Source organism: Paroedura picta, chromosome 6 (assembly GCF_049243985.1).
Source record: "Paroedura picta isolate Pp20150507F chromosome 6, Ppicta_v3.0, whole genome shotgun sequence".
NCBI classification, from domain to species: domain Eukaryota; kingdom Metazoa; phylum Chordata; class Lepidosauria; order Squamata; family Gekkonidae; genus Paroedura; species Paroedura picta.
The window spans coordinates 75,258,764-75,285,701 of NC_135374.1; the positions used below are offsets into that span (position 1 = coordinate 75,258,764).

General features: G+C 39.8%; 1 protein-coding gene across 7 annotated transcripts in view; it reads left to right on the forward strand.

Annotated features, from left to right (window-relative positions):
* MAP3K15 (mitogen-activated protein kinase kinase kinase 15) overlaps positions 1–26,938 on the forward strand; it is an 85,894-nt gene that overhangs the window by 40,186 nt on the left and 18,770 nt on the right. For all 7 annotated transcript variants that reach the window (XR_013232008.1, XM_077343095.1, XM_077343089.1 and 4 more), the window contains 11 exons: positions 165–335; positions 1,678–1,790; positions 3,735–3,894; positions 5,385–5,535; positions 6,959–7,066; positions 8,040–8,089; positions 10,010–10,105; positions 12,763–12,850; positions 20,837–20,970; positions 23,886–24,013; positions 26,736–26,866. Coding sequence is in view for 6 of the 7 variants with exons in the window: in XM_077343095.1 (XP_077199210.1) it covers positions 165–335; positions 1,678–1,790; positions 3,735–3,894; positions 5,385–5,535; positions 6,959–7,066; positions 8,040–8,089; positions 10,010–10,105; positions 12,763–12,850; positions 20,837–20,970; positions 23,886–24,013; positions 26,736–26,866 (1,330 nt within the window). In the remaining variant the exon portion in view is untranslated. The remainder of the gene's footprint in view (positions 1–164; positions 336–1,677; positions 1,791–3,734; positions 3,895–5,384; positions 5,536–6,958; positions 7,067–8,039; positions 8,090–10,009; positions 10,106–12,762; positions 12,851–20,836; positions 20,971–23,885; positions 24,014–26,735; positions 26,867–26,938) is intronic.

Sequence of the window (26,938 nt, forward strand, 5' to 3'; positions counted from 1 at the left end):
GCATTGTTTATTGCACTTCAGAGGTGAACCTGTGTGATTTATATGGAGGGTTGTCCTAATTAAACTGAGATTATGTAAATAAAAATGTCTTTGTTATTTGAACAGTAAAGGATATTCAGTCATAAGTGGGCATTTTTTTGTTTCATTCTCTGCTTGAATTTCAGAAGGAACAATGCAGGAGACCGAGGGAAAGCACTGCAAGTGATGCTTCAGGTTTTGCAGACATGTGATCATCCTGCACCAGACATGTTCTGCTTGTGCGGGAGGATCTACAAGGACATATTTCTAGATTCAGACTGCAAAGATATCAGTAGCCATGACAGAGCTATTGAATGGTAAGAGATAACAATATGCTAAAATGGGAGTTGATCTCATTATGAAACAAGAAGTTTGAATAAAATAATATCTACTTCAGAAATAGTCCCAGTGTGATTCAGAACTGGGCTCAGTGAACAGAGATACAAAACATGATTGAAGTAATTTTATTACTTTATTTGCAGGTACATAGATAACTATGATTGCTGATCTTAAATTTCAGAACCCAGGCTACTTTGCTGGTGGTAGCTACTTGCAGTTAAGATCAAATACTCCATTTTAAAAATTTCATTTTTAAAAACAGTGTGACTTCTTTGCAGGGGTAGTCAAACTGCGGCCCTCCAGATGTCTATGGACTACAATTCCCATGAGCCCCTGCCATTAGCAGGGGCTCATGGGAATTGTAGTCCACTGACATATGGAGGGCCGCAATTTGAGTACCCCTGGACTACAGTAACTGAAAACTGGAAAATATTTGTTGACTGTTGTGTTGGGAAGACATTTTTCTATCTTAGTTGAAAAAGCTGTGCCAAACTTTATAATAAAAATAAAATATTTTATTGTGTAACAATTGAATAATTTTCTAGGCTGCTTTTTGGACAACATTTTAAAGGATTAGGTTTAAAGATGTATGAGGACAGGCTGGTATTTGTCATCCACACAAACATAGCATAGGTCAGGAAAGGTGGCAACTGCCTGCCATATATCTTCAAGCCATCCCCTGCCGGATTTGTGGTAACATGAAGATTGCCTGGCCTCTTTACACCTGAGTGCTATTGGGGCCAGTTGGTCAGAGTTGCCTCATTAAATCTTCTCAATTGCACTGGCTCTGGCCATCAAAACATTTGCTAAATGGGGAAAGTTTCTTAGGTGAGCAGACTCTTTGCAAGTCCTGACATCCATCTGCTAGGGCTCTGCTGATCTATGCTTGAGTAAAGTATTTAGGCCTGCCTGAACTCCGTTCATCTCCCAGCTATAGGGGGAGGCGAGATTCAGGGTTCTTTAATCTCTGTCACACAAGTTATTTGTATCATTACTCTGGCTTACTGTAGCTTTGCAATATCTTTTAATACACCTTTTCACAGATGTTTGGCGCTGGTGTTTCATTGGCTTTCTGCGCTTTGTAGGACCCATGGACAGGTAGCCCGAATCCGGCATACCACCCAAGGGGGGGCAGGATGGAGACCCCTAAATCTCCCTTACAAGACGCTAAGCAGCTGTTTGCTTTCTCATGACAACTGTAAAATCATTATTACACTCTATTAAGTTTGTGTGGTTTGTAATAGTGCAGTGAACATTTTAAAACTGAAAACAAGCATGTCTTTGTAAGAATATTTTCCTGCTTGTAAATTTTCTCTGCAGGTACCGCAAGGGATTTGAGCTTCAGTCAACTCTGTATTCAGGAATTAATCTAGCAGTTTTGCTAATTGTTGCAGGACAGCAGTTTGAAACCTCCATGGAACTCAGGAAAATAGGTGAACAAAATATTTTGCTGCATAAGTATACAGGTGAAGTTATTCACTCCTTTCGCAGACTTCAAACATGACTATGCACTAGAGCAGGGGTAGTCAACCTGTGGTCCTCCAGATGTTCATGGACTACAATTCCCATGAGCTCCTGCCAGCAAACCTAACAGCATAGCCACAGAGAAGCAGGTCAGAGTGTATTGCTATTAATGGTAATATCACAAAGTTTCTGGAATAGTTTTTGCTAAAGAGGATGTGCATAAGGACAGCCTTTTACCACTAACTATTGTGACAGCTGCACAGTAACAAACATGATTTTCTCTTAGGTAAATATGTGATCACAGAAGGTAAAATAATACAACATGCACTATTATTCCTTTCTCACTGGACATATTTATTTGTGAATAGGAGGTGGTCAGTTCTAAGCAGAGTTACTTCTAAGCTCAGTGACTTCAGTGGTTTTAGAAGAATGTAAGTCTTTTTAGGGTTGCACTGTAGAAGTACTGTCTATTAGCCGTTTGTTTCTACATAGAGACTATTTATTTACTTACTTACTTACTTATTTACTTATTTACTTATTTATTGGGATTTTTATACCGCCCATTCTTTACAGCTCTGGGCGGTTTATATGGAATATTATGTAACTTTACACGGAACATTATAATAATCTATAATCTATAGCATCTATAGCTAATAATCTATAGCATTATACAACATTATAATAATCTATAGCATTATACAAGCATTATAAAATTGTAGTCCACTGACATCTGGAGGGCCGCAGTTTGACTACCCCTGGACTACAGTAATCAAGTAATAATTCACAGCAATCAGGTAACAATTCACAATACAACATAAATAACAACAACACTGAAGAGATCAAATTGTTCAGTCATGGAAGGGCATCTGAGGAGGGGCCCAGCAGATAGTCTCAGTTGGTCGGCCTCAAGCGAATGCCTGTGGAGGAGCTCCCTTTTGCATGCCCTGCGGAACTGTGGAAGTTCAGGCAGGGTTCTGATCACTTCAGGAAGCTCGTTCCACCAGGTGGGGGCCAGGACCGAAAAGGCTCTGGCCCTTGTTGAGGTTCGCCATGCTTCTTTGGGGCCAGGGTGGAGGTGGCAGAGCATAAAGCTCTTTTGGGGGTATAGGCAGTGAGGTGGTCTCTCAAGTACACCGGGCCCAAACCGCATATGGCCTTAAAGGTGGTTACCTTACACTTAATCCGGTATTCAACTGGGAGCCAGCCGAGTTGTTGGAGTACCAGCTGGATGTGAGATCTCCATGATGTTTTAGTGAGGATCCTGGCTGCAGCATTCTGCACCAATTGTAGTTTCCAGATCAAGGATAAGGGTAGGCCTGCATAGAGCAAGTTGCAGAAGACCAGTCTAGAGGTGACCATCGCATGTAGCTAGGTGCTCTGGGTCCAGGTAGAGTGCTAGTAGCTTGGCTTGGTGGAGGTGGAAAAATGCCAGCTGTTACTTTTGTCACCTGGGCTTACATTGTAAGAGAAGCATCCAGGATCACGCCCAGGCTCCTGGCGGAGTGCATTGCTGAGAGCTGCACACCGTCCAGGGTGGGCAGATATGCTTCCTCCCATGGTCCCTTCCTACCCAACCACAGGATCTCCATCTTTGCAGGGTTGAGCTTCAGACGACTCTGCTTGATTTCCCATGAATAGGAAAGCCTACCACCAATGTTCTCTACTTCCCCACCACCTTCTTAGTGGAGTGCTTCACATCCTGATCCTGAGTAGAATATAACTGCTGTATTCTTGCAATGGGTAATGCAAGACCTCACACGGCTCCAGATTCCTGCTGAGTGGGGGTACCTGTGTTCACGAGTGGCCCCCGTGCACATAGCTTAGCGGGAACACTGTCGACCATCTTTCCTTTATCAGAATGAAGATTATTACATTCATTTGTAACAGTATCTTTTTAATGTGGATTTTTCAAGGTGTACGATTAAACAGTTTGTTGGGAAGAAAAGGGAGCTTGGAAAAAATGAATAATTACTGGGATGTCGGGCAATTCTTCAGTGTAAGCATGTTGGCGAATGACATTGGTAAAGCAGTACAAGCCGCAGAGAGGCTGTTCAAACTGAAACCGCCTATTTGGTATGTATTGTAGCATAATTGGTATTTGTGCCCCTCTTGTTTGTTTCACTGGGCTTCATTAAGTATTGCAAAGCTCAGGACATGATACTTTTATCACATACAGAGATTTTATGATATAGAGATTATTGTGAGGAAATAATATGAAAATGAAATGTGCGGAACTACAAGAAATTTCCAAAGTATCTGCTCCTGTGTGGTTTCCATGAGGCATCAGAATGTTGTTCAATTGATATTGATGTCTTATGTTGTGGTATATTCCTGTACACCCTCAAAATATTAGAGTATTGGGGGGGGGGGTGCTGGGGAGAAGGATATGTGTGTAGAAATCTGTCCAGTGGTTCTATTACAATATCTTGCCTGCATGTCCTTTATTAGTCACTGTAGTGATATTGGATTGTCAATTATAGATCTTGTATATTTTAAGAATTTTCCAGCCACTGGCTGTTTTTTTATTATTATTGTTTCTCTGATAGGAACAGCCATTCTTGGGATAATGTTATTGTTAAGGATGGGGAAATCTCTTAATCTCTGGGTGTTGTAACTGCATTGCCTTAACTGCTGCTTACTAAAATGTTCATTACCTGTCTTGTCTAACCTGAGCCATATGGAAGGGCAGTATAGAAATCAAATAAATAAACAAACAAATAATCAAACAAACAAACAAACAAATAAATAACCAACCTTGCATGGTTCTAAAAGGGGGGAAGACTTATTTATTTTATAAATGGAATTTTTTTGTATAGGAATGTACAGTCTTCTGAGAATCACTTCCAAGGATCTGTTGTGAATTTTGATCATGATTTTCTATTTAGATCTATGGCTTTTTTCAATAGTAGTCCACATGCCAACCAAGCTATAAACTGGTTTTAAACTGTACCTGTAACTAATACGGGGACTGTGGTTCAAATAAATAAGTTACCTAGGGAAGGGCTCATATATACTTTATTGTTTAAAAAGGCAAATGCAGAATCCAGATACTCTGAACAATCTGTGGAACAAACCGTGGTTTGTTGGTGATGAAGATAGACCAGGAAGTCTTTGAGTTCATGCACTTTCCCACTCTACCCTGATTCTATTTGTTATGATGTCAAAATATGGCACTTTAACAAATAATGGTTTGTTTCTTGCTTACTAATTGGATTTAAATGTGTGGTTTAGAATTTAGGCATTGTAAATTGTAAACGAGAAATTAATTTCTTTTTGTTAACATGCTTAATCTGGCATGATAATAAATTGCAATTTCTTACACAAAAGAAAATCTTCCATATCATTCTTAAGGGAGGAAGGAGCTTGAGAACTTTCTGTTCTTGTCTGTGATGGCTGCTCAGAGTCAGAGCCTTTTGCACCCTGGCTTTCTAACTATCCCAGTCTGCCCATTTTCAGGAAGAGGGAGCTAATTATTTGATTTTTTTTCTATAGTTGCTTAACTGATGTTCTTACAGGAGAAATATTATTTTCTGCTTATCAATTTATTATATTATGATTTCCAGGTATTTGAAGTCCTTAGTGCAGAACTTGGTCTTAATTCAGCGTTTCAGAAAACTCTCCGTAGAACACTCTCCAAAACAAGAGAGATTGAACTTCTGGTTAGACATAATATTTGAGGCAACCAAAGAAACAATGAATGGCTTGAGATTTCCGGTACATTCTTTATATGCAAAAATGTTTGATCAGTTTACTATTGGATGGAAAATAACAGGGGGGAAAATTTGTCCTGATGTTATGAAATGCCATGTGAACTAGCTGATGGAATCAGGTGATGAATAAAGCTGTGTTGATCATGCATAGCATTGCCAGGCAACTGGCCAGAGCCATCTGGCCACATCCAGTTCACTATGCATGTATTGGACAGCAGCAGTGGTGCAAGTCACTGCTTGCCCTTCGGTTGTCAAAGGTGATCTGTAGGATCTGACTGTGAACTAGCCAAGTGAACTTAGCAGCAGAAACCTTTATTCGGTCAACATAGCGCTAGGTGCAGTAAGCACATTTTTGCATTTTAATGAACTGGAAAACATACAGTAGGTTCTGCAAAATGGGAATAACAACCAATAATTTTGTTCAGGTATAAACAATATTTATACATTCCGAGGAAGTGTTCTATAAAATTGAATGTTTTTTTTAAAAGAGATTATATGACAACTCAGCATTAAGCCAGTGCTTACTGTACGGGTAAATCAGATTTCTAAAACATCTCTGGTAAGGATAGTTGTCAGCAAGAAGTGGTGTGAAAGGTTAGTTCCTCTGGATTGCCCATCACTGCTTGTATATGAACTATGGATATTAAATCGTCCTAAATTTATGAAATATTCCTAATACTACATCAAAAGCTAGTGGGAAAACTGCTTGAAGTAAGCAACAAAAGTGGCAGTCTTTAAGCAGTGTCTGGACAGATACTTATCATGGATGCTTTAGGCCAGCCTTTCTCAACTTTTTTCACTATAAGAGACCCCTGAAACATTCTTCAGTCTTCAAGAAACCCCCAAAGTTGCAAGATTGTGGAAAATATGCTTGAAAAGCATAACTGTGTTCATGCCCACTTGGGCGCCTTCCCACCCATCATTGGCCATTGGGGGGAGTCAGTATGACCATATATAGTCATATCACCTGATATATTTGAACACATTTAAAAATATATATATATAAATTAATCAACCACCCCATCAGCAAAATCTTTCAAGGGCCACCAAGAAACCTTGGGGTTTCACAAAACCCTGGTTGAGGAAGCCTGCATTAGGCTGATTCTGCATTGAGCAGGAGGTTGGACTTGATTACCTGACTGGCCCCTTCCAACTCTATGATTCTGTTATGAGTATATCATGGAAATGAACAGAATTGTGCCTTATAAGAACTAGAAAAAGGGGACTGATAAAAAATGTTTTAAAATTGACTGAAAAAATTACAATTTATGTTTTATCTATCCTGTGATCGTTACAGTAGGTTTAAACTCTGAAAAAAGATAAGAATAATTGTATTGTAAATAGTGAGAGCAAGTTTAGAATAAAGTTTGCTGTTCACTCTGATAAAATGATGGTAGTTAATTTTACTACATGTGCACTTTTTTTAGGTATTGGTGATAGAACCAACTAAGGTATATCAGCCTGCATATGTGTCAATCAATAATGAAGCAGATGAGAGAACTGTTTCCCTATGGCATGTGTCTCCTACAGAAATGGTAATAGTATTCTTAGCTCACTAGAAATATTTCACATTTATATGCTAGGGTCTCTGTTAAGGGGTTTGCAAAAATACCTTCTCCATTTTACAGATGGACAACTAAGGAAATAATTTATGTGATGCATCATATTTTGTGAAGCATCCTGTAAGAGACCTTGATATGTTTGTATGTGTATAATATATATTTTAAAAACTTGTTCTTGCGGAATGAGATAGAAGCTTCTCTTCACATATGTTCTATATTGACCAGATCAAAGATGTTTTTTTCAGATATTTTTCTGTGTTTAATTGGCACACCTTATCCTTTTGTTTGTAGACACTTTCTGGTATGAGACTCTAAACTGTAATAAATATTAAAAAATACTGTTGTTGTGGCCAACACAACATGTGCCATTGTTATACAAAGCAATACTTGGAGAATGCCTTGCAGAATGTGGCAGGGAGTAGAAAACAGGAGTCATGAACCAATGCAAACCAGTTCAGTTTGCGAACCAATCTTCTGGTTCAGATAGGTTCATGGTTCAGTTCATACTCATCCCTACTCCCCAGGTCTTCTCCATATATACTATTAAGAAAAAGCTTAGTGTAGTGGTTAAGAGTGGTGTCCTCTAATCTGGCGAGCCAGGTTTGATTCCCCACTGTTCCATCTGCAGCCATCTGTGTGACCATGGGCTAATCACAGTCCTGTTAGAAACTGTTCTCACAGAGCAATTTCTCAGAGCTCTCTCAATCTCACCTACTTGACAGGGTGTCTGTTGTGGGGAGGGAAGGCAAGACTCCTTTGAGACTCCTTTGGGTACTGAAAAACGGGATATAAAAACCAACTCTTCTTCTTCTATCCTGTTTTATGTTACTGCCCAAATAAACTGGAACTGCATTCTTTTCAACATTTTCTGTCATAGTTTTTGTGTCCTGTATGTGATAAGGTATGGCTGTGATCTGGCTTTGAAATATTTTTTTACCATTTTCAGAAGCAGATTCATGAATGGAATTTTACAGCTTCTTCTATTAGAGGAATAAGGTTGGTATGCTTGACAACAATCCCAAGTTTTAATGTGTCTTTGGACTTTAATTAACTCCATTTTCCTATTCCTGTAAATGCTAGAACTTCAGATTTTGAATCCTTATACAGACTTGGAGAAACATATGGTATGGGAATGTGAGAAAAAATACAGCTTGGGAGTCATGCCCATCGAGACTTATTGGGTATGTCTGTGTTAAGACTTATTAGTTGTATAAGTGTACAAGTTAGGGAAGAGGGGACAGTGGTCATATCCTGACTTGCTCTGTATTCTTGCTTGTCTGAGTTTTAATTAAGATAGGGACTGTTTCTCCTACAAACAGACCACTTTACAACATTAGCTTTGTTAGCAAATTGCTGTTTGAAAGTTTTATCTGTCACATCTATCCTAGCCAGTTTACTTAATCCTTCCTGCATATATTAGTGATTATAAATCAAGCACATGAAATCATCGTGCAGTTTTTGTTGTGTCTTCCTGAGGTGGCCAGCTAAAAATGCCAGTATATCAGATGGATGTGGCAATACTTATGAGCAATTATGTCATGAGAAAACTGAAATCTACCCATGAGAACTGTATAATTTAGACTACATCTAGATGTCTTCTTAGGCAGAATTTGAGATAAGATTCAGTGCCTGATTTAGATGAAATGCTGTATAATATTAACAGCATTTAACATCTGTGCCAATATGTACTTAATCATCTTTGTGGACATGGAAAAAGGGAAGAGGAAAGACCAGCAATGGCCCTCTTTCAGTCACGTAACAACACTTGAGTTCCCTAGAACTACATGTCTGCCAGTCCTAACAGATTGGTTAAATATCATTTAGTTAATCAGAAATCTAATTAGTTTTCTTGCATAATACAAATTGGCAGCTTTTTCTCTATATTAATTCATTCCCTTCTCATTCTGGTCAGTGGAGGTAGCCCTCTAATGGTGAACAAAATATATACAAAGTAAAATGCAGTTGTAGAAAAACAAATGCTTTTAAAAACAAATAGCCAAAACCATGGTCCTTGAGGACTCTAACCAACATTTCTTCTGGATTCTGTATTGTAGTGACATATCACCAAAGGTTTTAAAACTCTTCCCTTTCACAATGTGTGATATGGAACACTTGCTATAGTTTGCTTACATCTCCTTAGTCATAAATACATAATCTTGAGAGATTAGAACTCTGCCAGGTTATAAGAAAAATGTAATATTGTATCTCCCAAAGCCTTAACACTGATTTTTGATTGATTTAACATGTATTTACTATTTGAATTTGATTAATTTAATATTATTTTAATTAACTATGCATACACAACAGTTAATCAAATATGTTTTCATATTTCAGTGTCAACTAGAAGTTGAACATATTTTAAAGTATTCTTTATGACATGCATACCATAGAATATGTTAATAATTATTAAACACTGAATAATTGGAATACATTTGCATTTCTTGAATTTTTCTGTTTCTTCTGACATCTTTATCCTTCTGTAATTCTGTTTCTTGGACCATACAATGTTCCTTGTATTGTCTTTCATAACATCATTGTTGAAAGATGTCCATGTACGAAGTCAATTAATCTTCCCTTCCACATACACTGCTTTACAAAATGTTATATTTAGACTGGCAAACTGAAACCACAGGTTGATGGATATTGATCTAGCTGCTTTTCAATAACCTTGAAAATTGTCTTTGCTTTCTCCTCTTGCTATTCTAGTGCAATATGGATTTCTATGTCTCATGCATATAGTAGTAGTCAGACATTGTCAGCAAAGTTCAGCATCCATTATCATATTTGAAGGTCTTTTGTGCATTATACAGTGAAACAGAAATGCCTGGGGAGATGGGGAAACTGTGCTGTTTTCCTTCTTCACTACTCACTCAAATTGTACCTACTATAACTTTGTTTTGAATGGACTTCTTGCAGCATATCTAAATTTGATGAACGATGCTGTTTTCTGTATGTCCATGACAACTCTGATGACTTTCAAATCTACTTTTCTACAGAGAACCAGTGTAATAGGTGAGAGGTTTGGTTATTTGTTTTGCTAACTATCAATATAATGGATGAAGGAATTGGTAGTATATCTGAAACATGGATACATTTTCATATACAAAGCAAAATTTCGTTGTTGAGCTATTTTCTTGATTGTGCCCTATTGCAGTTATTTTAAGGGATTAAAATATACACAAACTCTGATGTCGTTGACACAAATAGCAATATCAGTGGTTTTGGTTTAAATAGTCTTTGATAATTCAGATTTATAAAATATTCCTTAAAATAAAGATTTGTGAGGCAAGCTTTCCTACATTCTAATTCTTTATTATTCACTCTTTCCATTTCTTCTCCAGTGTGCTGTCAAACTATTTATTAAAATATTGTGGGTTTTTTTTCAGTTATAAAATTGCCCAAAACGTTCATGGTACAACAATAACAAAACCACGTGCTTACGCAGGGGGATATTGTTCGCATCGTAGTAAGGACTCAAGACTCGCATCGTAGTAAGGACCTTATATTTGGCATAACTTGGCTACAGCTTTTATTTATAACTGAACATGGTGTTGCATGGGGAGGACATATGCCATCTTGCAGCCAGCCAACCTCAAAGGCAGTAGAAGATAGCAGACCAGTGCCCCAGTTCTTCTGGTGAGCCCACCAGGCATTCAGGGCCCCCCAAAAGGCCTACTATCCCATGGAAGGTGACTACTGGTGGATCCCACTGGGCATCAGCCTCTGTCAGGTTCCCCAGCTACCCACCCACTCCATGTGAGAGTGCCTCCTGGCTTAAAATCCACACAGCCCCTTATGAGAGCCCTCACGTCTTGGGGTAGCCAAGATGCAAGCTTGGTCATCCCCCAAACAATCCTTCTCATGCTTAATCCTGCAATAAAATGCAAAATTCAAACAACCATTACAATAATAAACAAAACCACCTAATCAAAACAAATGGGGTGGGAGGGTGGGTTTCCCCAATGGCTGAGCTGAAAACGGGGAATAGGCAGATTGGTACTGAGCACTCCCTTATAAAGGGAGGTGCCTGGCCTCACCCACTACCCTGATTGTGCTCTGATGCTTGCCTGTCCATCAGACGGACTCTCCCAGCCCTTGCGCTGGAGTCCACCTCTTGACACATGTCCCCTGCGGTTGCAAAAGCCACTCGGGTGAGTCCGAGCTGCTCTTGTGTTAAATAACAGCACAAAATATGACAGAATATTTTTAAATATTATAGCAGCACATACAGCTTCAAGAAAAAACAACCAGGGAAGTAATTATTACTGTTCTTGAAGTTTCATTAGATGTAGCATTTATAACTCTCTATGGAGCATATAGTTCTCTGATGCTGAGGAATTATATTCTGGTAATCCACAGTTTCACATCTTTACTTGATTTTACAAGATGAACACTTGGTATTTTTGGCCCACCAACCAGTTCTGTAGCAGTTTTGAATTTCTTCAATACAGGTCAATGTTTTTTTAAGTTTTCTAAAAGCATAATTATTTAGGAAGAAGCTTTAAAATTCAAGATTAAAAAAAAATTGGCAGTTACAACCAAATTGGAATAAAGAAAGTTGTGTAAAGCACAGTATCAAATTAATATCACAATAAGAACAAATTTGTCTTTTTCCTCTGTTATATTGTTGTTTTATTAAGATCCATTTAAAGTATTTAAAACAATTAGTCCAAAGACCTAAAAGACCCAACTTTTTGGAGTATGGAGTGTTTTGAAATAAGAGTCATTTTTAAGGCATGCCATTGTCCATTTTAAAAGAAAAATGTAATATCAGGGACACCAGTGATAATCTCTTTGCAGTAAACTGTTAGTCTATTTTGATCCTGGAAAATTTCAGTACAATGGACTTTATACATGTCTAAACTATTTTCCAGTGCGAGCAAAGTACTTCTAATATATTGTTTAGTTAGTGACTCCTCACATAAACTGCTGACTTTTCTAAATACAAATATATGCAGAAATGGAGCGTTAGGGAAAGTCAAGTGTGCATTTTTAGAAACAAATACTTGAAACTTGTCATACCTGATATACGTAAATTTTTAGATAGTAACATAATAAATTTTAAAGAGGGCTTTCTGTGTTACCAAGATTTCATGGCAGTTTGAGAAGCATGATTTGTAGTCAAAATCAACTTATGCCGGGCTGATTCCTACCCATTCAGGTCTATTTAAGAACATAACATGACACAGTTCAGCTAATTATCATATATTTATATTACAAAATCCTCTGCCAAATGTATGCCAAAATCCTCTGCCAAATAAAGAAATGACTGGGGAAGGCACTGGCAAACCACCCCGTGTTGAGTCTGCCATGAAAACGCTAGAGGGTGTTACCCCAAGGGTCAGACATGACCCAGTGCTTGCACAGGGGATACCTTTACATTTACTAAGGAAAATATGCTGGCAAATGATGGGCTGGATCCAGGCACCAGTTTAGGCCAATCTCCTCCATAGTACAGCCTCTATTCCAGATGGCTTTTTCTCCACACAGATCCCATGATTCTTGGCATAGCCTGTTTTAGTGATCAAAGGGGAACCCCTTCCCCGCCCCCCTTTCACCAGTGACAAAGCCGGTTCATCCAATTAGAATTTGAAATAGAAATATTGGCCAGGCTTGCAGAAAAACTGGTATTGATTTGTTTTTTACTATAAGGTATATATTGCTTTCAGGTTCTGTGGTTTAGTTAAAGAAATTTTAACCGAAGCTGTGGGAAGCACTTTGGAACTGGAAGGGGAGATTGATGGTGACACACTAGAAGTAAGTAAACTTGATCTAGGATCAAAAAGGTTTATTATTAAGATTCTAGTTCTTTTTATATTTTTTTTTATTTTCATAGAGATAGAAATATAGAAATAAGATAGATAATAGAAGTTGCTAATACAAAGAACAATAAAATATAGTCTTCATTTGTTACATTTAAACCCCCTCCATTAAGTGTCCCCTTTTAGTTAAGCTTTGAGTTTGTGCGAGGAGGCACTACGGAGATATACTTAATAATACAGATTCAGCTTACATAGGAAATCTAAGACCCCACATTAACTACACAATGGTATGAACTTTTGCCCCAAACTTATAAGCTTTTTCACATTTCCACCACATTTAAAAGAAGAAACCTACTTTATCACCACATTTCCAACATTTGTTAACATAGTTTTTAGTAATTTTTCACTTTTGGTGTCACATACCACCTATAAGACATTGTATACTTGACACAGTCAAAGAGCTTTCCTGACAGATATTCAACACCCTATTTTCAGGTTTGAATTAAATGCTTAACATTGAACATTTCTTGTAGAACAGTATGAACTTTGGCCCTATAACAATACACTAATAAAAAAAAAAGAAAGGGCGAAACCCCCCACTTTATCATGACATTTCCAGCACTTACAATTATATTGCCTTAAAAATGTACAGAATAATAATAAAAAAAAAAAGATTTCAAACATCTTGCTCCCCCTTTCCTTTGCTTCTCCTTTCCCTTCCCCAATCTTCTTAAGGGGGTCTCATATCAAGGCTTACTGCATCTTGTTGTTCCCGTAGACTTATATTCTGTCCAGTTAGACTTTGGCGTATTCTTTTGTATTCTTGTATTCTTTTCCGCAGAATATTCACCGATGAACCTTGAGGCAGTTGCACCTCCTGGACTCCGATATCAGTACAATTTTTTTCCTGAGAAGCTCCTTTAAATCGATTACTTTCAAAACTGATCCATGTATCTTTTGGTTGATTCTTGTGTACTGTTGCTTTGAAATGGCTGTGTGCCTTTTTAAAAAGGGTGTCCTTATCTGGGCTGCGAGGCTCCGACACACCCTTTTCCATCTCCAAAATTTCAGATTTCTCTTCTGCTGATGATTTCCAATCTTGTTTAGTGCTGTCATCAACCACTGTTATTGGTCCATCAATCCTGTTAAAAACGTCTTCCTTGCCGTCTTGGATCTCCTTGAAAATATTCTTAAGCAAACCTTCTGTAAATGCTTTCAAATCTTGGGTTTGTTTCTCTATTAGATGGGCCATTCTTTTTAACATAGATATGTTTTAGGCTTATAAGTCAGCAGCCAATCTCAGACAATATTGCAAATAGCCAGGAGAGGTCCTATACAGTCCTAGGCAAATGTGAAAGTGTGTTTAGTCCTCTGATGTTCTTCAGTGTAGAATGAAAAAAACAAAAAAACAACAACAGAAGACCAAAAAACAGCATTGAGATTAAAAACAGGGCAATTCAGAACTAAAGCACTTTTAGCAAGTCGAATTTAGTATAGCCAAAAAAGGTGTCCTTTAAGAGCTGGTCGCATATCAGAATTTCCTGGCGTTAGTATATGACGTTTTGAAGTCAGTGAAGCCAATAGTCTCATCCTGGAGCAAAGTTCTTGTGAGATTTTCCCAATCACTGCTCTTATCTCCGGAAACCAAAACAACTGATGTAAAAGCTATTGCTAGTTAATCTAAGTCCTCTTCTTCTACTTAAGAAAATTAGCCTGCCCCAAATCGAGGTGGCTACTCAGGCAGAGAGAGGGGGAGGGAAAGAGAGAGGCGAAAAGCAGCCCGGACAGAGAACCCGGCTCAGATTACTTGCTGTTGTTTATAGATGCGTTGATTAATGGCTTCCGTTGAGGCTGCCAGATGCTGTCCTCCACCCAGTCCACCGCATTCACTTGCAGTAAATAAATCGTAGAAGAGGGTTAAAGCAGTTTCTTTTAAGAGAGAGAGAGAGAAAGAAAGAAAAATAGTCCAAGATAGAATATGGCGGTCGTCCTCTTGTCCTGAAATGCTGACAGCCTGTAATCCAGGGAGATAAACTCCCTAAAGGATTGGAGACAGCCCCAAGAGTTCACTAGGACTTCCTGGGTAGAAAAAATGAGGTGGGGTTTGCATACCCCTCCTCTTTTCTGCCAATTGCTTCCACAATTGACCCCTGTCAGGCTCCAGTGATTGCACTGCAATCCCCTCAGGACGACATCTTTAGCCACTCCCCCAAGATTCTAGTTCTTAAATAATGAAAATAGTAGTATCTAAGAAATGAAATCATGCTAAAACCATAGAAACACTGTTACTGATACAAATGAGGTATATAATAGACCTGAACTGAGCTGTATCTGCTCTTGTGGTAATCAAAATAGTATCTTAGCATCATGGGAACGACTGAAAAAAAGGGCCAACAAAATGTCAAAATGAGATTCATAAAGAAAAATGATAGGGTGTCGGTCCTTATAAAACAAAGTGCTGGTATCATTTTGAGTCCTGATAGAATTAATGGAAAGTCAGGTCTCAGGAAAGACTTGAATACCCATGGAAGAGCTATTGGTAAAGTGACAAAGGGCTGTTATACACAGCAGGAAACATTGCAAAAAGTCTTGAAAAAAAGACTTATTTTTTATTCTGCATGTGGTGCCATTTTTGACACAGAAAACCCACCATAGTACTTTTCATTATGCATTATCCTCCCCACTCAAAGTGCAACTGAGTCTTTTCAGTGCAATATTTTAAACTACCTTTACTACGACTTTAATTTGCAACAGTGCCAAAGACACTTATTTTTGCCATTACCCTGGAGTCCTTGGGAGAAGGGCAATATACAAATATAATGACTAAATAAAGATGACTGTGCTTGGAATAAAACAGCTTTGGACCACTGTGGCATACTTGGTGTTTAAGTAGCATTTCAGGGTAACAACCTTTAACAAATATATGATTAGCAAAGATTGAGAAGAGCAAACTATTAAGGGCATAAACTATACTAGAAAGTGTTGGATGGGTAAACCATGGGCAGGTCAAGTTAAGATAAAGTCTTATTTGGAGTAATTTGTATGGTGACATGTACTTTGTTACCATGTTCAAAGTGAAAAGAGTAATTTCAAAAGCATAGTGGCAGAAAGTCTGCACTAAGGGTTTGCTGTAGGTGGCTGGTCTCCAGACCATTACTGCTGCAAAGAGGCAGGTAGGAAGATATATATAAAATTATAGGTAAAAAAATTACACTGTAATCCTATGCAGAGTTACTCCAGTCTCTACTGATGTCAATGAATTTAGACTGGAATAGCTCTCCATAAGATTGTACAGCTGCTTTTTGAAAGTATATATAATTAATCTGTATATCTAACTATCCTATATATCCGTTCGTTAATATGTTACTTAGGGCTGACATCTTCTGCTATATGTACAAACGGAATAATATGTTTTGATCAATGTTGTAGTAAGTGAGGCTATGTATAAAATAGATTATGTATTTGTTTCTTTGTTAGGCAGCTGTAACCATTTAAAGGTTTACCAGCCTCAGAGAATCACTGACATTCTTAAGGGATCACTGGTTCTTGTTTTGTTCTTTCATTGTATATATTATTTTAGCTTATTTATTAGGACACTCACAAAGGTAAACATCTCAAAAGAGAACTAATTGAGTGAACAGATGAAGAATGCAAAGGTAAGCAAGAGTATTGTGGCACCTTAAAGAATAATATATTTTTTATTGTAGCATAAGCTTTTATGAACTTGAACTAGGCAGATAGATTGGACTGGATCCAGCAGAAAATTTCTGCTAACAAATGAAGGAGTGATTTTTGTCAGAATTTCAAGAGGCATTTTAAGCTGCAACAGGAAGGGGAAAACAAAGAAGCCATGCTCCACCAGCAGAAATCCATTACTGGAGATTTTCTGTGGGATCCAAGTAACTTTTTACGCTGTCTGCCTGGTAAAGGATCCAAATACTTATTGGAGTAGGGTCTAGTTCACAAAAGCTTATAGTAGAATAAAAAACTTTTTGCTTATTTATTTAGAAAATGTATATGGCACCCATCTGAAGACCTGCTTGAGACAGCTTACTAAGTAAAAACAATATAATAAAACCATAAACTCACCCATGTAAGAATTGTTAATATTAAAACAAATCATAAAAATAAGCTAAGGATCTTCCCTAAAGCAGTGGTCCCCAACCACTGGGCCGCAAAGACCTCGGCACCATGCTGTGGCTCCCTCTCCCCACCTCCCCACAGCGAGAAACTTCCCAGGCCGCGAGCAAATTGGCCACCAAAGCGGCCGATTAGCTTGCAGCCCGGCAAGCTTCTTTCTGCGGGAGAGAGGGGAGAGGGAAGCGCGGCCGATGGGACGCCAGCGGTGCAAAAGCGCATGCACAGCCAGGTCTGTGCATGTGTGTTTGCGCCCAGTTGGGCCGCAAACACGCGTGTGCAGCAGTTTCATGCATGTGCAGACCTGCCGCACATGCGTGTTTCTGCAGGGATTGCTGCACATGCGCAGCGCCCGGATCGCCCTCCCTCCCCCCCAGTCCGCAACCCCAAAAAGGTTGCGGACCACTGTCCTAAAGGATAATACTACATAGTGCAGTACAACCAAGTACAATGCTATACAAAGTACAATACAAAATTCAACAACATTCAAGTTAGAAACAGTCTTTGAGGTGCCAGAAGACTCCTATTTATTTTTGCTAAAACATAATAACACAATAACACAACTACTCTGAAATTTAAAAAGGTGGAGTAAAGAAATTTAAAGTGCTAGATTTATATAGCATGGGTAGAAATAGCTAACCATGTATACAACAAACTGTTTTGGAGAAGTACCTGCCTGAAATGGCAGATGAGTAGCAGCAGCAAAGACAGGAAAATAAAGAACTAACCTGATTTCTGGAGGAAAATCCAGGAGGATGTAGCTGTTCAAAGTGCTCAGAGTTGCAGAAAAGGGGCTCAGCAGTGGGAAGGTGTCATGCTGTAAATCCAAAACTCCCTCACAGGAATAAAAAGATAATTAAAAATGGTGCCTGTATATTGCAAGGTTAATAAACTAGAATTTAACTCCAACAAATTTAATGCCAAAGTGACATCACAATTACTTTATGGCTGTCCCATCTGCATAAGTGGCCTGAACTGAGATATTGAGAAGATTCAGTCCAACTTCTTATATAAGATTCTGGGTCTACCTAAAAAAATCCGTTGTTGTTGTTGTTGTTGTTGTTGTTGTTAGGTGCAAAGTCGTGTCCGACCCATTGCGACTCCATGGACAATGATCCTCCAGGCTTTCCTGTCCTCTACCATTCCCCGGAGTCCATTTAAGTTTGCACCGACTGCTTCAGTCACTCCATCCAGCCACCTCATTCTTTGTCGTATCCCATATGCTACCCTAAATATATCCCATATGCTACCCTAAATGTATCCCATATGCTACCCTAATGGGCCAACCCCCTTTTTTTTTGTTAAGGGTTCACTTTAATAGCAAAGAGGGAAATCTGGCTCAGTCTATGCTGAAGGAATCTGAAATGTCCAGTTGGATTCAGACTGTGGAGGGCAAACTTAAAGAACTTGGACTCGATTACGACCTCTTATTGCACCAATATGAGAGGGAGCTCTTCTCTTGTTTTAAAAAGGGTTAATTGAGTTAGACCAGGGGTAGTCAACCTGTGGTCCTCCAGATGTTCATGGACTACAATTCCCATGAGCCCCTGCCAGCGTTTTCTGTAGTCCATGAACATCTGGAAGACCACAAGTTTGACTACCCCTGAGTTAGACTACCAAACATTATTATTTGTGCTTATAAAACATGCTCTCCCTCATCCGGGCCAAATGGCCCCATATATCAGCATTCTAACCAACCCAAATGTGCTCAGAGCCTTTGTACAGGCAAGGCTTCATGTAATGTCATCTGCAGTCCAGAATGCAGATTTCAGGGGATTCCCTCTGAAAACAGATTATGTCCATGCTGTGCTGGGGCCATTGCGTCCTTAGTGCATCTGATGTTTTATGATCCCCAACTGAGAACACTAATGCCTCTGATTGAATTGAACTCCACAGTCTCCTTGTCAAAATGGTGCCTGACAGAATTGAGAAGACTGCCAGTTTTTTTACATAGCATTCAGTTTACTTATCAGAAGCTTTAACTGTAATTTTATCAATTTTTTTATACTGCTGTCAATGGGACTTTTTCTGTATAGTGGTAATAAAGGACTTATGTATGTACTCCCATGAGAAGAAGCCTTCTAGAAGCTCAGAAACCCTCCCAGGGATGTGTGACCAGCTACACTATTTTTAAAGAAGGTGGACAGTGAGTCAATGAGAAGTTACTCTGATACTAATCTTGGAGTCAAGGGAGAGAGTAGGAAGAAGATGGTGATTGCTAACAAGCTCCTGAGGCTTTCATTCAACACTGAATTGAAAGGGGTGCAGAAAAGTGGGATTAAAATGACTAAGAGGATGGAACATCTTCCCTATGAAGGAAGATTTTAAAGGTTATGGCTCTTTAACTTTGAGAAACTAGGATTGAGGGATGACATGACAGAGGTTTACAAAATAATGCATGGGATAGAGAAATTAGACAAAGAAGTACTTTTCTTCTTTTCTCACAATACAAGAGCTTGTGGGCAGTCCATGAAATTATTGAACTATAGGCTTAGAACAGATAAAAGGAAGTATTTATTCACCCAAAGAGTAATTAACATATGGAATTTACTGCGACAGAAAGTGGTGGTGGCTACAAGCATAGACAGCTTCAAGAAGGGATTGGATACTCATATGGAGCAGAGATCTATCAATGGCTATTAGCCACAAGGTATAGGTGGAACATTATGTCTGGGGCAGTGATGTTTGATTTCTTTCTTTATATTTCAACTTCTATACCACCACTCCCACGCTACAGGGTGACATAGAATGTTGGACTGAATGTTGGACATAGAATGTTGGACTAGTCTGATCCAGTATGACTTCTCTTGTGTTCTTATATTCTTAAAAACTTCAATTGGCTTAAAATATACACCCAAGATAGTTGCCTTGAACTGTTTCATGGAAACATAACTTGCCAACAGTGAAGGTATTCTTCCAATGTTGAAGGAAGTTTCAGGTCTCATCACCACTCAGAATGCTTTTTCTTACCTTTTACAGTTCTAAATTACAATTATAGTAGGGGAGGTACCTCAAGAGATATATGTTATGTATGATCCTCCTTGTTAAGATCTTCATTAGAAGCTCTGCTCTGCTTCCCCATATTAAGATATAGAATGAATGTCTACTTTAGTTCTGTTGTGGGACCTCAACTCTAGAATCCACATCTCTTCATCTGGTGCTTATTCTTTTGAGCTTTTGGTACCAGGTGTATGTTATTTTTATTAGAGATTTCAGTAATAAGTATCATGAGAGTGTGTGGGGATGGGGGGTAGGGGTTTTACAGACAAGTTATGCATCCATTTTTCATTTGGTCATCATCATATGCTTCTTTCTTTATTGATAATATTGTAATGTAGTTTTAGCAATCGTGGATTTTAGGGGGATCATAGGACTAAATTGCTTCAAGAACTGCTATTGTGAGGCAGGATGTAACTATTTTAATGCCATAGCTACCCTCATTTATCAGGAAAAAATTAATAAAATCTAAACCTTTTGCACCTAGGATCTCCTGGCATGTCCACTGAAAATCATGATATTTAGTAAATGAGAATTTTTTGCCTTAAAAAAGAAATATGGACAGTTGTGTGCCCCATTCTTGCAATGGACATCATATATCACACATGCTTGTAACAGACAGCTATTTATATAGTGTTTTAAAAGGTTTTAAATTGTCAATTAAGGTCACCTAATGTAAAGTTGTGCCTCATAACATAGTTATCAGAAAACATTTTTAAATTTTCTTATTCTTTTATTTTTAGCAGATCTACTGATTGTAAAGGCAATAATTTTCTAATGGCTTTTGTCAAAATCAGCTTAATGGACATCCTGGCTGTGTCTGTATGCTGCTGTGTTCTGCTTTCAGTACGAGTATGACTATGACGAGAATGGAGACCGAGTGGTATTAGGCAAAGGAACCTATGGGATAGTTTATGCCGGGAGGGACCTGAGCAATCAGGTCCGAATAGCCATCAAAGAAATACCAGAGAGGGACAGCAGGTGAGCCTTAATATTTCTGCCAGTATATTCTTGTGTGCTTATGCAGTTTTTTTTGTCTTAGACATAGGTTATCTTTTTAATCAGAACAAATACTTAGCATGTAAACTCATTCTCATTCTGTCGCACAAAGCTATGGGCATATATTACACTCAACTTGTATAATATTTAGCATGTTACAGTGTTACAGTGAGGGACAGAGCAACTGGTGGATCATTCCCTTTTCACTTTTCTTTTATATGGTTGTTTTGGCACCATAATACTTTAGACAATATGTATCATCCTTATTGAATGCATCTTAAAGGTTTTGACAGGTGTTTTATTTATAATATATATATGCTTGATATTTTGTGGTAGATTTTTTCCTATTTATTGAAAACTAGTAAAACAGCCCATTGTATTTAGACATACAGGCGCTAGCCTCTCGCCGCAGGGAGCCCCTGGCAGCGGCGCGGAGCGCTGCTGGCCCCAGCTCACTCACCGGGCGCCTGGCATCGAGCTGGTGCTGCTCCAGGTCAGTGATGAGTCATTTCAGGGCGTGGCGCTGGTTGGGCTTCTCCCCGCGGTTGCCGGGCCTCTGGCGACGGCGGCAGCAGCGGCTTTTGGGGCCGATTACCGGCCTGGGGAAAGGAGCGAGGCTGCTGGGTGGTTCCTGGGCTTTGGGCAGCGGCGGCAGCTGTTGGGGGTGATTCCGGCACTGGTGAAAGGAGCGAGGCTGCCAGGCGGCTCCCAGACCTCGGGCGGCGGCGGTGACTTCTGGGCCCGATTCCCGCCCTGGCGACAGGAGCGATGCTGCCGGGCGGCTCCCGGGCCTCGTGCGGCGGGCTGAGGCGCCGGGAGGCGCTTTGCGCCTCTGGCGGCAGTGCGGCTGGCATCAGGGCCACTGGGGCAGGTGAAAGCGGTGGCGGGTGGGCGGCGGCCCAGTGTGTCAGCAGGCGAGAAGAAGCCGGTTGGGACGGCGGCAATGCGGGCTGCTGGCAGCCGTATGCGTGCTGCTGGCGACAGGAGGTGGTGCTGGTCCTGCTGGAGATGCGTCCAGCTCGACGGCAAGTGTGGAAATGGAGGATGTGGGCGGCCAGTCCAGGGCGGGCCAAGTGGCCAATAGGGAGGCGTGCGTAGCACGCCTCCCAATTGGCCACTTGGCCCTCGAGTGGCACTCGGAGGGGCCCAATCAGGAGCCACTTCGCGGCTCCTGATTGGACCCCTCCGAGTTTTTGTCCCAGACCCGCCCTAACTCCTCCCCACAACCCCTTACTCTTTTATTTAGTCCGCGGCCCCCATGGCGCCGCGGGATGTTTAAAGATGCTCAAAAATTGGGACATGCATCTGGGATTCAGTTTAAAGGAGACATTTTTTTAAAAAATCATCCCAAATATGCCATATCTTGTGATGGGGATATGGGAGAGTCTCCAAGAGGGAACTGGGCATGAACAATGAATGGAATTTTCCTAAAGCATTTTCAGTGCTGGATGTTTTGCTGGATGTTTTGAAGGAGGAAGACTGCTTGCAAAAACAAGAAGCAGGTAAACTGGGATTGGGCAGGGTATCTTCCTGTCAACTGGATGAAAAAATAAGTCAGCCTCAAGTGCCCCATTTGGTTTAGTCTATTGGGGAGGTTTCTTTTGTTTTCCATTTGGAAGCACAGCAGAGAGAAGCAATTCAATGCCTATTATTACAATTTCCTACCCTGCAGCACTTGCTTTCCTAGTTCTAGCTCTCCTTGTATGTTGCAGTTGTCTAAGGCATTATGGATCTTGCAGAGGCTCTGACCATATCAGATCGCCAAGACCCAAACAGTACACCTCTAAATGTTCCAACTCCAAACAAAATAATTTTCATCACTTACTGTGGCACTTTGCTACCTGTGGGAGATATGTGGCTGACAGGAATGTTGTCCAACCAGAATGTTTAATGATCATCCTGATAGGGACCTCTGTATATGGAACTTCCATTTTCTTCCATTCAGTGCAGCATCTCAATGGCTGGTTCATTACTGGGGACTGGGAGTGAGCAAGGTAAGGCATAGGGAGTATAGGCTTAAACTTCCCACAATGCTTCCTGTTTTGCTAAAACTTGAGAATCCTATTCACATCACAATTCTTGCTTCCTTGTGCCACCTGTGCAAATTAGAATTTCAATTTCCTATAGAATATGGATGATTTCTCTAATGATTCCTTGAGGAGTAATACAATATTTGAGAATTTTATGCCAGTGGAAACAGCTATCAAATTGATTTTCTCATATAACTAATTTTTATTCCAATATTTCAAAAATCCAATTTATGTGTTTCAAGCCATTCCACTATGAGGATTTTACTTGTTTATTTTTTGCCCACTTGCCATGTTTATTCTGTGCCACATTTTCCTGGTTTTAGATTTCTAAAGGATAATGTATATATAAGACTGAATCCAGCACAAAATTTCTGCTTGCTTGGGTGCTGTTGTGGAAGTGAAAAACACAAGAAAAAGACCATGGAAGCAACTTACACTAAGTCAAACTTAATGTATCTCTTGTGGAAATTTGTGTTTACACTTGCACAAGATGTTGTGCAGTCAATTTCTGAACACCATAATGCACAGAGAAGAAAGTGCTAGGTATTGCACAAGATCTTGTGCAGCACTAAGTTGGTTCATGTTTCCCTTCCAGCATCACTGGAACCAAGCCATAATTATTCAGGCTGATGATTTACAGTTCAGTCCAAAGCAGAGTCACACATTTCTAAGTAGAATTCAGAATCAGAATTTATTCTGAATCAGAATTCTGATTCTGAGTAAATCACATTTCTATGTATATTGAAGTTAGTGGTCTTAGAATAGTGTAATTCTGTTTAGGGCATAATTCTTAGAAATGTTAGATTTATATGTTCCCCTTTTATTTTACTATTTAGACAACTTTTCACTTTGTATTTTCATGATTAGGTATTCTCAGCCACTACATGAAGAAATAGCCCTCCACAAATATTTAAAGCACCGTAATATTGTCCAGTATCTTGGTTCCATTTCTGAAGATGGATATATTAAAATCTTCATGGAACAAGTGCCAGGAGGTTTGTATCATATTAATTTCCCTCTACACATTTTTAAAATCCTGCTATCCTTTATGAAGTATTAGTTTTGCTGCACATGAATAATAGATTTGACATATACAGTTTTCATATTTCATGGATAAGATTTGTATAATATTAATGACATCACACACACACACACACACACAAACAACAGAATACTGTGCTAGTTCTCAAACATCTGCCATGGGTTAATCCAGGTTGCTAATAGACAAGTAGACCATACATTGCTAAAATAACCCATATGGATGGCATCATAATTTATGTTTATTCTGAGTTGAAAAGACTTCAGCCTTGGCTTGGTGTGTAGGAGAAGGAGGAGTTCATGAAACCCAAGACATCCTGAATCATTTTTATGACAGAGAAACCAACTTCTCTTTGTGCTGTTTGAACGTGGCCCATGAGTTTTGAGCAGAATATGTAGCCAGACGCGGATGTTGGATTTTCGTAGGGCAAACTTTAATAAACTCAGAGACATGATGAGTATCATACCGTGGATGAGAATGCTGGAAGGGAAGGGAGCATGTGAAGGGTGGGCGCTACTCAAACAAGAGCTATTGCATGCTCAATCAGTGACTATCCCAGAAAGACGAAAACACTGCAGTTGCTCTAAGAAGCCTATTTGGGTGAACAGAGAACTTCAAGAGGAACTAAGAAAGAAAAGGAAAATGTTCAGGAAATGGAGGGAAGAACAGAGCTCTAAAGAAGAGTACCTACAGGTTACTAGGCACTGTAGATCAATCATCAGAAAGGCCAAAGCTGAGAGTGAGCTAAGATTGGCCAGGGAAGCCCATTGTAACAAGAAAAGATTTTTCAGTTATGTGAGGAGCAAACGTAAAGTAAAGGAGGCAATAGGCCCACTGTTGGGTGCGGATGGACAAACTCTAATGGAAGATGCATAGAAAGCAGAAAGGCTTAGTGCCTATTTTACATCTGTTTTTCCCCACAGGTCAAAGAGTTTAGGCACATCTAGAGATTGCAGTAGCCAAAGGATAGTGTCTGGGTGGCAGGTTAACATGGATAGAGAGGTTGTCGAGAGGCATTTAGCTGCACTGGATGAGTTCAAATCCCCTGGTCCGGATGAAATGCACCCGAGAGTGCTCAAAGAACTTTCAAGAGAACTTGCACAGCCCTTGTCCATCATCTTCGGGACCTCTTTAAGGACTGGAGATGTTCCGGAGGACTGGAAGAGAGCAAACGTTATTCCGATCTTCAAAAAAAGGAGGAAGGATGACCCAGGAAACTACAGACCAGTGAGTCTGACTCTGTTGTGGGGAAGATAATGGAGCAGATATTAAAGGGAGCGATCTGCAAACATCCGGAGGACAATTTGGTGATCCAAGGAAGTCAGCATGGATTTGACTCCAACAGGTCTTGCCAGAACAACCTGGTTTCCTTTTTTGACCAAGTAACAGGTTTGCTGGATCGTGGAAATTCGGTTGATGTCATTTACTTGGATTTTAGTAAAGCTTTTGACAAGGTTCCCCAAGATGTTCTGATGGATAAGTTGAAGGTCTGCAATCTGGATTTTCAGATAGTCAGGTGGATAGGGCATTGGTTAGAGAACCACACTCAAAGAGTTGTTGTCAATGGTGTTTCATCAGACTGGAGAGAGATGAGTACCTCAGGGCTCGGTGCTCGGCCCGGTACTTTTTAACGTATTTATTAATGATCTAGATGAGGGGGTGGAGAGACTACTCATCAAGTTTGCAGATGACACCAAATTGGGAGGACTGGCAAATACTCCGGAAGATAGAGACAGAGTTCAACGAGATCTGAACACAATGGAAAAATGGGCAAATGAAAACATGATGCAATTTAATAAAGATAAGTGTAAAGTTCTGCATCTGGGTTAGAAAAATGAAAAGCATGCCTACTGGATGGGGGATACTCTTCTAGGTAACACTGTGTGTGAACAAGACCTTGGGGTACTTGTGGATTGTAAACTAAACATGATCAGGCAGTGTGATGCAGCGGTAAAAAAGGCAAATGCCATTTTGGGCTGTGTCAATAGGGGCATCACATCAAAATCACAAGATGTCATAATCCCGTTGTATACGGCACTGGTCAGACCACACCTGGAGTACTGTGTGCAGTTCGGGAGGCCTCACTTCAAGAAGGACGTAGATAAAATTGAAAGGGTACAGAGAAGAGCGACGAAGATGATCTGGGGCCAAGGGACCAAGCCCTATGAAGATAGGTTGAGGGACTTGGGAATGTTCAGCCTGGAGAAAATTAGGTTGAGAGGGTCATGATAGCCCTCTTTAAGTATTTGAAGGGTTGTCACTTGGAGGAGGGCAGGATGCTGTTTCTGTTGGCTGCAGAGGAGAGGACATGCAGTAATGGGTTTAAACTTCAAGTACAACGATGTAGGCTAGATATCAGGAAATATATTTTCACAGTCAGAGTAGTTCAGCAGTGGAATAGGCTGTCTAAGGAGGTGGTGAACTCCCCCTCACTGGCAGTCTTCAAGCAAAGGCTGGATACACACTTTTCTTGGATGCTTTAGGATGGTTAGGGCTGATCCTGCGTTGAGCAGGGGGTTGGACTAGATGGCCTGTATGGCCCCTTCCAACTCTATGATTCTATGATTCTATATTGGCATAAAAAGTGTAGTTGTGCAACACAGTGAGAATTCAATTAAGACAGCTTTGGACCCCCTTAAAAGTATAATTTTGTGTCCTTTTTTAATGTCCAAACCCAGGAAGTCTTTCGGTATTGCTAAGATCAAAATGGGGACCAATGAAAGAACCTACAATTAAATTTTATACCAAGCAGATCCTAGAAGGGCTGAAGTATCTCCATGAAAACCTGATAGTACACAGAGACATAAAAGTGAGTATGTAGATAATTCCTTTCTCATAACATATATGCTAGATCTACTCACTACTGTAACCTGTTCTTTGA